Source organism: Neolamprologus brichardi, chromosome 7 (assembly GCF_056152115.1).
Source record: "Neolamprologus brichardi isolate AB-2024 chromosome 7, ASM5615211v1, whole genome shotgun sequence".
Taxonomy (NCBI): Eukaryota; Metazoa; Chordata; class Actinopteri; order Cichliformes; family Cichlidae; genus Neolamprologus; species Neolamprologus brichardi.
The window spans coordinates 26067228-26082914 of NC_142110.1; the positions used below are offsets into that span (position 1 = coordinate 26067228).

General features: G+C 42.6%; 1 protein-coding gene across 1 annotated transcript in view; it reads left to right on the forward strand.

Moving 5' to 3' along the window:
- The window catches only part of carmil2 (capping protein regulator and myosin 1 linker 2), a 65153-nt gene extending 51936 nt beyond the window's left edge, over positions 1-13217 (forward strand). The window contains exons 34-41 of the mRNA XM_087843372.1: positions 114-218; positions 1444-1480; positions 2058-2126; positions 4167-4417; positions 5209-5341; positions 5477-5566; positions 6368-6469; positions 6562-13217. Coding sequence (XP_087699498.1) covers positions 114-218; positions 1444-1480; positions 2058-2126; positions 4167-4417; positions 5209-5341; positions 5477-5566; positions 6368-6469; positions 6562-7127 — 1353 coding nt within the window. The 3' untranslated portion in view covers positions 7128-13217. The remainder of the gene's footprint in view (positions 1-113; positions 219-1443; positions 1481-2057; positions 2127-4166; positions 4418-5208; positions 5342-5476; positions 5567-6367; positions 6470-6561) is intronic.
- Positions 13218-15687: the final 2470 nt, after the last annotated feature.

Genomic DNA, 15687 nt, shown 5'->3' on the forward strand with positions numbered 1-15687 from the left:
ATTCTCAATCTTTATATTGACAGTTTTCAAATAATACCAACGGAACCAAGCCAGTGCCTGTGAGTGTGAGAGGGAACAGTTATTGTTCTAAGTGTTTCTGTACTGTCTTTCAGAAACATGCTTCGGAGAGCACATCTAGTTTTGAGCAGAAGCTTCAGGTGATGTTGCACAGAATGGGCGTGGCCAAAACTCCACCTGCTGAAACCAAGATGAGCCAGGTAAATGGGGGAGTGCGCATGTGTGTGTAAACATATTAATCTGAACATTGTTTGCCTTAAATATTTTATATGCAGGACTATCGCACCGCTTTCATTTTTTATCTTTTTAAATTGTGAGAAACACACTCCTCACACATTCTCCCACATCCCATTTTGAAAGTTTGCCAGAAAACAAAATTGATTCAATCTCATTAATGAGTGATTGATTAAGAAAATGGATGATAGGTTGGAATGTCTTAAGAAAAACCACATATCTCAATTTTTCCATATTTATTGAGTCTACTCTCATTAAATGTACATTACAGATGAGTGTGGAAACGTCACAGTTTTTACCCCTGAGCCATAACAGGCTGACTGAGTATTGTCACCATCCTACCAGGCAGCCAGGCAGGCAGTGTCCCAGTATTTTTGTAATTAAATAGTAAATCATCATAGTTTTATGATTCAAAGAAATATGTAGATCTAAAATTACCTTTAACTTAACAAACATTTCCACTCCTCTGTAGTAGGCTAGTGCTATTAATAGGAATAGAAAGCAGCAGTAATGGCAGTTTTCACACTGACACTGAGAAAATGCCTTCCTACTCTATCTGAACACCCAAAGTGCTTTACACAGCTTGTCTCATTTACACCACAAGCACTTTTTCCTGTGCACTTTCTAACATTCACACACACTTACACTCTGATGGATGCATCAGAGACCAACCGGGGTTAGTATCTTGCCCAAGGATATTTGGCATGTAGACTGGAGCAGATGGGGACCTTCTGATTAGTAGGTGACCTGTGTTCTTCTGCCCTAATATGTTTATGTGGATAATCTGGTTCAAAAATGCTGGAAAATATAGAGCAAAAAGCACCAAATTCCAGCCCATACCTGTGCACTTTGAAAACCAGTAACTTGGTCAGTTTTCATCGTATGACGTTAAATTATAACTTTGTTTTAAAGAGTACAATAAAGTTACTACAATGAAAAACAGGTTTAAACTTTTTTAAGTTTTCACTGCTTTTATTGGAATGACCCAAACCAGCAAAATAGACAAAAATGGTTGGAAGAGAAAACAAAGGTGAACAGTAAAATCCCAACGACCTCATATTTATCTTATTTATTTATTTATTTAACCTTCATTTAACCAGGAGGGCTTTGAAATTCAAATCTCCTTTTCAAGCAAGATCTGGCTACACAAAAATACATAAAACAAAAATAAGACTAATTCCTCTTTTACAGAATAAAGATGAAGAGCTGAGAAAGGCCAACTCTGATGGTAAGTGTTTTTGCATAAGTGTGTTTGTGTGTGTGGTTGTCAGTGTGCAAGTCAGTGTTGTTTGCAGTGTAATGCCCTTTAAGTTCACTATGTAAAGGCCAGTCCATTTGTCATTTATAACTTACCATCCACTTTCCCTCCCACTGTAGCCAAAGTGCTTGCTCACAGGGGGTCATATAAGTGTTGGGTGTTTCTCTGTATGTATTATTTTAAGGTCTACCTTACAATACAAAGCATCTTGAAACAACTGTTGGTGTGATTTGGCGCTATATAAATAAAATTGAATTGAACTCAAATTGAACTATTCTGATTAAGTAACACACTTCCAACCTTTTTAGTGTACATGGTTATAAATCAAATTTAGTTTAATTCTTTAACAGAACATTTGAGTCTATACTTAGTGTTTCATATAGTTTTATAAATATTGATTTTTTCCATCACTCTTCTTATTTTGTTTGAGTCATCACTACTAATCCTTGTTTTAAGATCTGCCATCTAGAGCTGTGTGATAAGCTGTAGGATTCACATATTATTCGTAATATTCACTGTCTTCTACTCTCCTGTCACTGTCCCTCAGGTGCTATTCTTGACAAACCTGAACCACCTCCCACATACATGAAGCCCAGGACTATGTCCACTTCATCAGGTATCAATATTTCTTTGCTCATGTCTACATATAAATTATAATCTCAATCTATAGCTTGGCAGAGCCAGTTCAGCAAAAAAAAAACCCACACGGTATTGCTTAAAGGTGGGAATCACCATACAACTCACGATACGATATTATCACAATACTTAACGCACGATACGATATTATTGCAATTTTTTAAAATATTTTGCGATATTCAAATTCTGTACATAAAGGTAAATTTTATCAATATTAATTTTTATCTAATATCAAAGTCTCACACTCAGTCTTTCTCTCATTTCAGTCAGTTTTATTGTTGACAAACTGAACGGTTTGTATTACAGTCTAGTCCAACTTAACTGAATTCAACCATCTGGTACAATTATATCTATTCTAAACTATGCAGTTTATGAAAACTATGCAGCCCATTCAGCAACTGAAGAATTTGAAAGTAAATTAAAACAAAATATAATTTTACATTAAATAAAAGATTTTTAAACTTAATTAAAATAAAACATGTCTTAAATGAAAATAAGTAAACTGTCATGTTTATTGCTGCCAAAAAAAAAGTTAAACACATTTGGACAGTGAAGGATTCTTGCTCAGAAAAAGGATCAACATGCTCTGAAGTCAGTCAGAGCATGTTCCAGTCCACGAAAACTTTTTTTGTAACAAAATATCGATTTCTGCTGTCCCTGTATCGATACATTATTAGCAAACAAAATATCACAATACTACACAGTATCGATTTTTTCCCCCACCTCTAGTATTGCTGTGTGGGACAATGCACCAGCATGAAGAAGTCAGTGATGATCGACCAGTTTTCACGTGTTTTGTAAAAAATTGAAATATGGATCTGTAACACTTGTCAGCTGTTACAGGACCCCAGCACACAGTCAGACATGCACAACCGATGAGGTGAACTTGTGCCTGTGCCACACCCTTTGCAGAAAAGGTGTGCAGCAGCACTGCTTCAGGATGTCGAGCTGCATAATCCACTGGAAGCAATATCCGCTTGCACAGGGAATTCTGTCCCAGAATTAAGGGATGTGTCGGGTGGAAGATAACTGCAGCCGTAACTTTATGCATTTGCCACTGTACCTCATTTCTAGCGGTCTATGTCCCCATGCACACATCTGACCTCTATGAATATTGCCTCCAACAACACTCCCGGCTGAACCAGGTTTTGGTGGACTGAGGTCTGCGTGTAGCCCGAGTCCACCATAGCCTGCCGTGTACCCCCTTGGCATCTTACCAGAACTCTGTACATGAGTCAGCTGCTCACGCTGTGCGGCTGCCTGCTCCTGGTGCATTTGAGCCAGGACGTGCATCTGCTGCACGGGCTATGGGTCTAACATCATGTGTTGGGATGTTGGGTGCCACTGTAACACTGTTCAGCTGTTACAGGGACCCAGCACGTGCTAGGGTTAGGGTTAGGGATGTGCACAAACGATGTGACTCAAGTGTCCTTATTTACAGAGTGAACTTGTTTACACAGTTTGTTTTTTCAGACTGTTGTGTGGTTCCAGCTGTCCCGCTACCCATCCCAGCGTCAGCTCGTACCTCCCCTCCACAGGTGCCGGCGTGCTACTGAAATAATAGAGGCAGGATTAAACAATCATTGTCAGCTCTGTCTGCCAGCCTCCCCTGGCACAGCCTCTGAACCCACTGCGCCACCTCTCCCCTGTAGCCGAGCCACAGACCACACCCAGCCTCAGCATCATATGTATTTAAAGGAACAACTTTACAATGCTTTATAATAAAGTTTAACATAGTCTGGATATCATGTTGTAATGTACTATATGTAAACAGCAAAGTTTAGTCTTTGGAGGTTTTAGTTTTGATGGACATGGGACACTGGACAGTGAGTGACATCATAAACATGTCTTCTGTAGTGTAACCAGTCTGATGTATCTAGGCCTGTGATATGAGAACACAGGAAGTTCTGTACTAGAATGTCATGCTTTCTGTGTATAATCTACATCCTTTTAAACATCTGTCCAAACTATGGGCACTAACTGGGAACACTTGCAATGTCCCTTTCACCCTGGTTCCCAGCTGATCCCAGGCATCCGATCAGATCTCTGCACCCCGTTCGACCAGATCCTCTCCTTCCTCCAAAGCCCACCCTCCCAGAGCGTCCTATTGGCCCCCTGCCACCCAAACCTGCCATCTCAGCCAGACCTCCTCTCTCCACCCTGGCTGCTGCAGGAGGAGCTCGTCCCTCTTCTGCTCCTCCTTCCAGCAGCCCAGTGGAGCTGCTGGAAGGAGGAAAACATGATGGCAGGCCAGAGGAGACTACAAGACAGGTAATATATTTCATTTTATTGTTGGCAATAAGATCATTCAGAAGGTGAGACTGTATACAAAGCTATTATTGTTTGATTATATATTAGGTAACTAAGTAGGGCTGGGCGATATGAGAAAAATATAATATCACTATAGACATCACGATGTCTAAATAACCCCCCAAAACAAATGTTATTGTCAACCATATAGTGGTATATGGTTGAATTGGTATACTCATTCAAACTGACAATTCAGTTGTTTTTTTAAAAAGGGGTTCTTTTGTGATTATGATATAAAAATTGTGAAATAAAAAATGTGATCACCTCAAATTACAGAAACATAAGCCTAGACAGTGACTCTAAAAACGACTGACCAAGAACAGTCGCAGGTGTCACAGCTGGTTCATTTAAGGTTTTCTTTGGCGTGTGGGGAGAGGCTGACATGCAGAGTTTAAAACACTCTTCTTTATGCAGTGGATGACTTTTCAGCTGGTGAAATAAATTTGTGGTACTGCTTTTGCCATAGTTTTATGGCAGGTTTTGCAAATTACTGCGTTTTGTTCGACATCTTTGATAGCTGCATCTAGGTGATGATTCACATTCTTGTTGTTCTGTTAAGAGGAAAAACACCTTTTTGTCTGATCATATTTGACATTCTGAAAATGAAGGACTGCATTTAAAAATAGCTGTTGATGCAGTGCTTTTGTTAAACCCTTGAATTAGACCTTCTTGACTGATTCACTGATTTCAAATCAATGGTGGCATACAGAGAAAAAATTGTGTCAATGAACATCTGGTGATTACGTTCCTAGAATGGAAGCGAGGACGGTTTCCAGGGTGGAACATCGAACGTGTCCTCTAGAAAGGAGCTTCCTTCAGTCCCACCTCTCTGGAGAAGTCCCGGTACACAGGATCGCGCTGAAAAAGCACAATCAGTGACAGAGGGTATGTCTTACCTGTCTTATTAAAAGAAATTTAACCAGAATTGTGGTGGTTCTGATACAACTTTCAATGCGTTTTAAAGAGAAATCAGCTCTGGAATCCAAGTCAGTGTAAATAAATGATTGTGTGTATTTTCAGAGAGTCTTCCTAAGCCGCGTCAACACATGAAGCCTCCTCCGCAGCGTAGAGCTGTGTCTGTCCATGAGGATGCCTTTGCCATGACACAAGGTGAGGCTTTACACCAGTGTTTGATGAAACTCTGAAAAAATAATGCTAGCAACAGCAAATCCCACAACTGGTTAAATGAAAAATATTCAAATAAGTGTGATTAAAATAAAAAAAAGATTATAAGAGTAAATTCCTGACATGACATCCATTGTATGGACTGAAAAAGGACCTGTGCTTTGATTTCAGGAGTAGTAATAAGTAGTTGTGTAGTATTGACACACACTGCATTTTTCACAACAAACATACGAATTTTATACTGCATACTAGAGCCCTGCACTGGACTATGTTTTTAAATCCCACTCCCACAATGTTTGTGTCCAATCCTGCCTGAATGAGTTACCAGACAACGGAAAAATACTCGGTCAACTTTACTGTCACGACACAACATTAATGTGTCTACTAGAACCTCTCTGGCCACAGTGTAAATGTCCGAGTCAACAACTTTCAGTTTATCACCCCCAGTGAGTGTTCATGGCCAGAGACACAATTCATAGTAACCTCTCAGGCTGATGTTACTTTGTGTGTCTTGTTTGATGTGGGCCTGACATTTAGAGTTTCAGTGTCCGGCTCCTCCAGTCCGCATGTCAGAGATACTGAACTGTGAGTTGCCCCAATGTATCCAGAGTGTGTGTGTGATTGTTAGACAGGCTTAGAAAAGAGTCCATGTATGAATGGCTTTGAGTAAAATGTTTCATCCATTCGTCACCGTGAGGTTAAGTGTGGTATTCTCCCACAACTCTCCTGGAGAAAGGCATAATTGATGATTGACTCTTTATTAAACCTCATACCCTTCTTTTTCAGAGCTGAAGGCAGTGTTACAGAGGTCACCCATCCGTTTCCGAGGCAACAGAAGTGATCTGCCATCCTGCACTGAAGATCCATCCAGTGGAGAAGGACAGAGAGGTCTTCATAAGTCATGCTCATAATTTAGCCTTTTTGGCCTATCCTTTTCCTTCTTTGTTTTACTTATTAATCTATATCATTCATCTTCACAGCCAGTGACATGGGAAGGGAGACGGATAAAGATAAGAAGGGCATTCCCCAGAAGGAGGAGCTGCAGGAAAGACGAGGAAGAATGGGATGTGGAAGCACAGCAGCCGAAACCAAGCACCCCCATCAAGGAAAGGGTGAAAGCCCAGGCTCAGGGTGTCCCTCCTTTACAGCTCAAGCTCTACATGAAGCAGATGCAACCCAGTTTTCCAGCCATGCATTTGACAAAGCTTTACCCACCCAAGAGAGGCTTCCACCACAGACCCGAACACTGGAAAAGTCTCCAGTGATGCCCCCACCCAAAAATAGCACTAGCACAGCCCCAGCATTGCCCCAAACTCTAGATAAATTACTAGTCTCCCCAGCACCTCGAGAAAAGACCCTCAGCACAATCCCAGTCACGTCTGGATATTCAGACGTCCCCCAAGTAAGTCCTACATCGAACAAGAAGAAGGTCCCCAGCCCGGTGGATCTGAGAAACAGCACACCAGAGAAAGAGACCATCTCTAAACATCACACAGTGAAGGCAGAGGCAGCAGACCAAAGAACTGAGCCCCCTCTGTCTGAATAGCATCCACAGACTGACTTACCTAAGCAGAAAACACATTTAGGAGGGAGAGGTCTGAGACATCACTGCGATCTGGAACTGAGGGCGTATCTGAGAGTAGTGTGAGTGTTTTAGTGCAGCAGATAAGTAGAAAATCACAGTCACTAGACCTTTGTTTGTTTGTTCTTGTGGAGCCATTAATTTGAAAAATCCCATTAACCACTTGAATTTTAAAATTGGTCCCAACGTGGCTGCCCACTGGTAAATTTCAGAATTTTTATTTTGACATTTAAAACACTGAACAGCACTTTGTGGGAAATTTCAAGAGGGCAGTAAAGCTGCAATTTCTACACAATCGTAGTATTAAACAGATGATATTGATAATAAATGTCACCCGGCCGGCGGACACATTAACATAAGCTGTTTAAGCTTGTTTATTGGCAATAACCTGCCATCCTTTATCATATCAGATCAAGTATAACCAGCTGTTTTGTTAATGCAGCACTTTCTTCTTAGAATAATATATAATCTTGCTCTAGATATTGGCAGTTAACCATGTCACACAGCGATCAGGCCTTTTAATTGTTTTTCTAAATAAAGTATTTTTTGTAAATAAATCAAGATGTCAGCCTGTATCTCTGAATGAACTAAAAGCTTATGTGGACCTCACAGGGCAGACTGTAAACCTGTGATTTTGTAGAATATGATGCATCACTGTAGATTAAACAATATAGTCTTTAAAAAAAAACCTGCTCAACCCTAAACATGTGCGGCGGTAATACTGATCCATGTCACACTGATGGGGAACATTTTTCTGAAAAATCATTAGATAAAATTTTTTTTTTACAAATTTAGTGCCATGAAAGAGAGCAGAGGTGAAGAAGTCAAGCAACAGCGAGAAGCTGTTTTAATCTAATTCTGTTTGCCTTCTTAAAAGTAGGCTTTATTTATTTATTTATTTATTATTACTTTTTCATTTAGATTTTTTTGGAGGGGTGGTAGGGCTACAGTTCGCTTGCCTTTCTGTAAAAGTCACTATAAGCCAGCGAGTGGTTAACACGTTCACTTTACACGTGAAAGATCCCCAAACCCAGCTTCTGGGAGTACTCCTAGTGCTGGTTGCATCAGCAGGGGCATCTGGCATGAACCTGGTGCCATATCAAACATATGAATCCATCTGTTGTGCCAACCACTTAATAAAGCAGCTCAAAAAAAGGAAACAGCTAAAAGTATCTTTACATAAGTTACAAAGAGAATGACTTCAAACTTCAAAGATTAACTTTTACATGGTCAAACATGCGTGGTTTGATAATAAGTTGTCCTCGTCTCTAAATGTAACGTTTCCCACCAGAGTCAGCATTTTGAAATTTCAAATGGCTAATGGGATTCCTCAAGCGTAATCATAAATGAGTATATCTGCACATTTTGGTATTTGTATCCAATTATGAATGATTTTTCTTGCACTATTGTACTCTCCTGTAGAATCGCTCTCATGTCCGGAGTGTTCTCGTTAAACGTGTGAGAACCACAGGTATGATACACCCAGATGGTACGGACTCCCTGCGTGCTAGCTTCTGTATAGTTGGTGCATTTATTCTGTGGGGTGAATTTTTGATTTATATTAGTTATATATACAGTGGAAGCACATGAATTACATTGCTGGCTTGTTATTGCAGTCTGTGCAAATTTACCCCAAAGATTAAATGTACTGACCGCTAGCTGTAGCTAGCTGGGCACATGTTCACCAACCATGTGTCTGCTGAGTGTATCAGTGTGTTGACAGCTCATCCTCTCATATGATGTCAGAAATGATCATGCACTTCATCCTGTTATTTTGCTGCAGACTCATTATTTTTGAATCACATCCATCTTTGCATTGAACAATATGTGTCACCTATAAAATTCATTTCCATCAACCTGCACACATCGTTAAGAGTCTGAAATGAGCTTCATCAGCTACGGGACTGAAATCTTTTTCATGCACTTTCCACAAAAACATTAAATTTGTTAACAAGACATTTCTGAGCGTACCACAACACCACACTTGGTTTGATTACACCATGTCAGGCGCATTAATAACAACTACTTAAAATTGTTATGATTTCAAAGTGAATTACAAACTCCATGCTGATAGCAGATGTCTTTTTACTTTGCCTTTTTGTCACCTTCTACAAGATGACTAGGTTTCTGGAAACTACATTTGTACTTCATATCTAATTGTGACTAAGGTTATTTAGAGACATTATTTACATCATATTACTTGGTCACACTGTGAATTCTGAGTCCAGGCAACCTCTTTTGGATTATGCCAAGGGGATAAGTAATTAGTCACTAATACTACCGAACTTCTGCTGATTAAGATCTCATATTGCATATCCTTTTTTTGGAAGTTGAGGGAGATGCCTCATTAGAGGCCTCCACCATGAAGCAGGATTTGGGGTTAGTGAGGTAGGTTTAATCTGTGGGTTTGCATTGTGCCATAGTGGTCCCTTCCTCACTGGGGTACATCAGCATGTTAACTTCTGCAAGCCTAACATGCTCGTTCGTTATGTTCAAGAAAAGATATCAAGACTATAAAACATTGTTTTCATATTTGTTCTTTGCTTATTTTCCTAACGACCACAGAAAGAGTAAGGTCTCATGCAGCATAAGAATAAATTTGAGCAGCATGTTTACATAAAAAGCAATTGTATAGTCAGATCTACACGTGCCTTAATGAAGAGGCAGTGATACTCATGACGAAGGCAGCATATTAAGTCAGAGTTTCCCTTCAGAAGCAGTTTTTTAGTTTGCATTATATTTTCAAAATCCTCATATTTTTTTCTGGTTGTAGTTTGCTTGACATATGTATGCAACTCTATATACGGTTGTTGATTTTTGGTCATCAGTGCAAACACCACTTTTGCTATAAACCTGTGAATAGGGTTCATTTGCTGAGTTGATCTATATGACAATACTTAATGTGATCCTTATTGTTAAGCTTAGTTTCAGTTACAGTTAGGCTAGGGTTGGAGGCCTCGGAGCCACCAGAGTGATTGGATCTGTGTGCAATCAGCTTGTGGTCAAGCCTTTCAAATGGTGTCTTTGAAGATGGGCACCAGGTCTGTAACCATGTGTAGTGAGTTACATCTTCAAAGTGGCTTTGGTCCATTAAGACAGTGATAAAAGGGCAATAAGATAAAAGTCAGACTATAATCAGCTGGGGTCAAGTTAGCATTTACATGCAGTTCGTTTGTAATAATATGGCAATTACCTGTTATAAACTGGCAGAAATTGCAAATCTGTTTGCTAAGTGTTGCAAATTTCAGTGAAGTAGTGGAATACCAAATGCAAGGATGGACTAGCCACTTGCAGCACAGGCATAATACATGATGACGTGAGGTGCGGCCCACCTTAAAGAGTCAGCTTGATAAGCAGTTCATGGATTGTGCAGAATCCATACACAGCAGGTCCGACTCTCAGCCACAGACTCGATCAGAGTAAATAAATGTGGCAAATGTACAATTTATACATTTAGGAACAAACAAAGATGCAGCTATTTTGTTTTAGCAATGATCAGAATTTTAGTAAGAGCGGTGCAAATTTGCTGCTCAAAAGTGAGGCAGCAAGTAATGTATTATCAAATATAACACAGTGTAAAAGCAGGTTTGGCTCTTGTGTTTCTCTCTGAAAACAGAGAAAGAAACAGAGAAATAAAGGGGGACTATAGAAGAACCAATAGGATTGTTTTAAAAGTGAGCTCTTCTGATAGAACTGTGTGTGTGGGCCCTGAGGACCAACACTCAGGGGCGTGCAGGGTTTAGCTAGAAAAGCTGGTTTATTACAAACTATTTAAACCTGAAATCTATGCATAGCAGCGCAAATGTGTGATGTAAAGAGCACAAAACATATTTTATTGTCAGATCCTGATCCATCTGTGTTAATGAAGATACTGTTTCTGTGTCACTCTCTGGGTTTTTCTGCAGACTTGGTTAAATTCTAGGTTCTTATTAAAGTCAGTATTATGTATTGTAACATTTATACATGAATCTATGTAATAGCACCTGTCAAGCAAAGTGTGCACGCTGCAGAGAAACAAAATGTTTTCATTGTATACTGGTCTCTGTGTAAAAATGTGACTAAAGCACTGGAATGCAGGAACATGTGGGGCTTGGCTCTTGATGCTCAGAATGACACAGGATCTACAGGACAGAGCCAACGTTCTGGCTCTTGGCTCGCAGCTTTAAGCTGATCCTGTGCTGATTGTGTACTTGTTCTGCTAACATCTCCCCAAACAAATGAGCACTCATAGCAGCAGCTATCACACAAAAATCAGGCATGTTGTTCTGGCATTAAATTCAACACAAGTTGCAGTAAAATGCGGGCCATAAACCTGACTAAATCAGGTTTGTGTGATTCGTTAGATTATATTTCCACTTGGTGAAGCAGACAAGTTGTGTTCATCATCATCTGACTGACTGTAACCTGTGTCAGTTTGTCTGCATTTAGAAATTAGATCAGGGTTATTTGGAAACCTTTTACTATTTGAGTGTGACGACAGTCATTGCAAGTCTGGAGACAGGTTGACTCCCAACAGGCGACCTGTGCCTTGTGACTAAGAGAAGGGTGCTGTATGTTCAACTTCAAAGCAACTACTTTCAAATGGTTGCTGGCAGCAAAAACAAAAAACAGTGCTGTCTCTCAGCAACTGTGTTTTTCTGCTCGCAAAAAGGCCATCCTGTTTTTATTCTAGTCTGACTCAGGCTTAAGCCCAACTACAAGGAAAAGGTACTTTGGGTATGTCTAAATTGTTTTGTATGTTTGTGTATTTTATTAGATTTCATTTCTAAGTAAGCACAAGAAGTGAATCCTTTACAACTGAAATGGAGGGTCTGGAGGTGAAAATGGCCTCGTCTATTCCTATTGCTTTTCCCTTTTCCATGCAGTGCACAACACAGCATGTAACATCTCTGCAGGACCTCAGTAGTGCCCAGTGAAAACTGCTTGGCATTGTGCAATGTTGCTATGAACTCCAAACTTTAATTCTTTGATTTCGTCCTCCAAAAGTCAAGAACGATACGAGTTGGATTTCCTCATAAACTAAAAGTGTTCAGGTTTGTTCAAAATCAAATGCATAAAACAGAAATACTTTTCTTTTGCAGTGTTCACATACAACTGTCATGCCCAGGTTCTTTTCATTTGTCATATGTCGGTTCAGCCTTATCTTTAGTTTGGACACGTAAGGATAGCTGAAATTCTTCTTTAACAACATTCGATCAGGAGTACAGCACAAGACCTTTTAGTCAAGTAGAAGTAAAATTAAAAATTAACCTCTTGAGATCCATCGGGTGGTTGGTGCTACTATATTTAGAACTTTGGATTAAGTTCACTGTTTGTACCCAAATGGAATAGAACAACAGTAAGTTTATACATTTACAAGAGATTTGAAAGTTAGTATCTTCCCGTTTCTGAAACTATGTTTGTGTTCCATTTGGCTAAAATACCACCTAATGCTGACCCTATGAGGTTTACTGGTGAGCTGACCTGAGCTGTTCAGAGTTTGGCATCATACGTTGAATTGTATTGATTTTTTAAAAAGAAATTTTGGTTGTACAAGTATCTCCAAACAGGTGGAAAAAAGCATTCACATTTATATGCACTGAAAATTATTACAAGTATTTATTTTAGTCTCTCATTTAAAATTTTTCTTTTTGCCTTGTTTTCACATTAAGCCTTTTTATAATCTCCAGCTGAATACATGGGACACTAAAGCTCTGCTCACTCATTTTTGTGGGATCACATGAATATATTATATTCGTATATCCATTCAATCACTCCTTTAGCTAAATAATTTTCTCCAGAGTCACTAGATTAAAAACAAAACTATATAATCAGAGGAAAATGTTGTGTTTCTCTCAGGGTGGTTGTGGTGAATGGTGTGTGTGTTTTATAAGAGCAGACCTCAGTTCACCTCCCTGTGATGTCTGACCCGAGCCTTCCTCTTATCCTGGAGGAGAGTTTATTTTCTACCTTCATTGTTATTTTTGCCTTGCACGCACAGAATATGTACAAAACTACAACACAAAGTTATAAACAGAGTGTGAACCTATACTTGTTAAGATTATTAAAAAGTTAACTGACTTGTGTGATAATTTTGTACTTTGTAAAACTTTGACTCAGTTGTTTGTTGTCATCGGCCCCTGTGAAGATTTTGTGCTCATTTTTTGTCTTTTCTCTTTCAAACCTTTCTCTTCCTGTTAAAAGGGAGTTTTTCCTCTACACTGTTGCTCAGAGCCTCATCGGATTGTTGAGGTTCTCCCTCTTAATATTCTAAGGTCTTTGCCTTACAATATAAAATGCCTTAAAACAGCTGTTGAAGCAAACTGGCACTATATAAATAAAACTGATTAACAGTGAATTAGGAAAAAGCTTAGAAAAGGCTGAGTTGCCCATTAAAAGGTTTAACAGGCAAAGAGAACAAAAAGCTGCATCACAATCTCAGGAAGTAAAGTTTGAACAACATTTAATGGTGTCCCAATGTCTTTAAAGATTCAACTACACTATAGAATAAAAGTTAAGGTTTCCCATGGGAGAAAACGGTCTTGAAATAAAGGAGCAATCACACTCCTGCAAGAATTGTTAGATAATAATTTAAAAAGATGCCAAATGTGTTCATTTTCATCTCCCCGATTTTCTTTCTTGGATTCTGCTAGAGAAGGTTTGCATTGTTCACAGTAACTGTTATCTCACCAGTGTCAGGCGTTGTGGAGTGGAGGCGAGGAAGAAGGAACCCAAACGCAGGACTCGCAGGTAGGTGAAGCTGGGTGATTTATTGATGATGGAGTGAACACACAGAACAGAGGAAGGACATGGCTGGCTGGACGACTGACTGAACGAATGAACGAAGGACGGACTGACCGGCTGGCTGACCGAACACTGGCGGAAACAACAACATAACCTAAACATCATCAATGACACGACAAAGAACGAGTAGAAACAGAAGACTTAAATACACAGACTGATGAGGATGATAATGAGAGACCGGTGAGTACACAGCTGAACATAATCTGGCTAATGGCACGAGACGAGGTGACAGGAACAAACAGGAAATGAAACAGGAAGTGGCAAAATAAACTGAACATGAACAAAACGGAAAGCACTGGGTCACCGACCCAGGAACCCTGACAGTACCCCCCCCTCCAAAGGCCGGCACCCGACGGCCAAAAGAAAGAAAAACCAGAACAGGGCGGGCGGAGGGGGCCCAGGACGGAGTCCAAAACAGAAACAGTCCAGGTGGGCGGCCGCGTGGCCGGCGGCCGAGACGAGACAGGTCAGGTGGGCGGCCGCGTGGCCGGCGGCCGAGACGAGACAGGTCAGGTGGGCGGCCGCGAGGAGACAGTTCAGGTGGGCGGCCGCGAGGAAGACGGCGGCGGCCGCTGAGCTGGTCCGGTGGGCGGCCGCGAGGAAGGCGGCGGCGGCCGCTGAGCTGGTCGGCGGCGGCGGCCGCTGAGCTGGTCCGGTGGGCGGCCGCGAGGAAGGCGGCGGCGGCCGCTGAGCAGGTCCGGTGGGCGGCCGCGAGGAAGGCGGCGGCGGCCGCTGAGCAGGTCCGGTGGGCGGCCGCGAGGAAGGCGGCGGCGGCCGCTGAGCAGGTCCGGTGGGCGGCCGCGAGGAAGGCGGCGGCGGCCGCTGAGCAGGTCCGGTGGGCGGCCGCGCCGGCGATGACGTCCAGAACGTGGCTGGGGCGACGGTGCGGCAGCCGCAGGACCAGGCGAAGCAGAGGCTGGCGACGCGGCAGCCGCCGGACCAGGCGAAGCTGAAGCTGGCGACAAGGCTGAGGCCGGACCAGGCGAAGCAGACGCTGAAGCTGAAGCTGAGGCCGGCCCAGGCGAAGCAGACGCTGAAGCTGAGTCTGAGGCCGGCCCAGGCGAAGCAGACGCTGAAGCTGAGTCTGAGGCCGGCCCAGGCGACGCAGACGCTGAAGCTGAGTCTGAGGCCGGCCCAGGCGAAGCAGATGCTGACGCTGAGGCTGGACCAGGTGACGGCACGGGAGCCGGGGGTGACGGAGCCACAGCTTTAGGGCCAGCGGGCGCGGAAGCCCCTGGCTGGAGACAGGCAGGGCCAGCGGGCGCGGAAGCCCCAGCGGGCGCGGAGGCCCCTGGCTGGAGACAGGCCGGGCCAGCGGGCGCGGAGGCCCCTGGCTGGAGACAGGCCGGGCCAGCGGGCGCGGAGGCCCCTGGCTGGAGACAGGCCGGGCCAGCGGGCGCGGAGGCCCCTGGCTGGAGACAGGCCGGGCCAGCGGGCGCGGAGGCCCCTGGCTGGAGACAGGCCGGGCCAGCGGGCGCGGAGGCCCCTGGCTGGAGACAGGCCGGGCCAGCGGGCGCGGAGGCCCCTGGCTGGAGACAGGCCGGGCCGACTGGAGTGGAAGCTGAACAGCAGGTGAGGGAACTGACTGGAGTGGAAGCTGAACAGCAGGTGAGGGAACTGACTGGAGTGGAAGCTGAACAGCAGGTGAGGGAACTGACTGGAGTGGAAGCTGAACAGCAGGTGAGGGAACTGACTGGAGTGGAAGCTGAACAGCAGGTGAGGGAACTGACTGGAGTGGAAG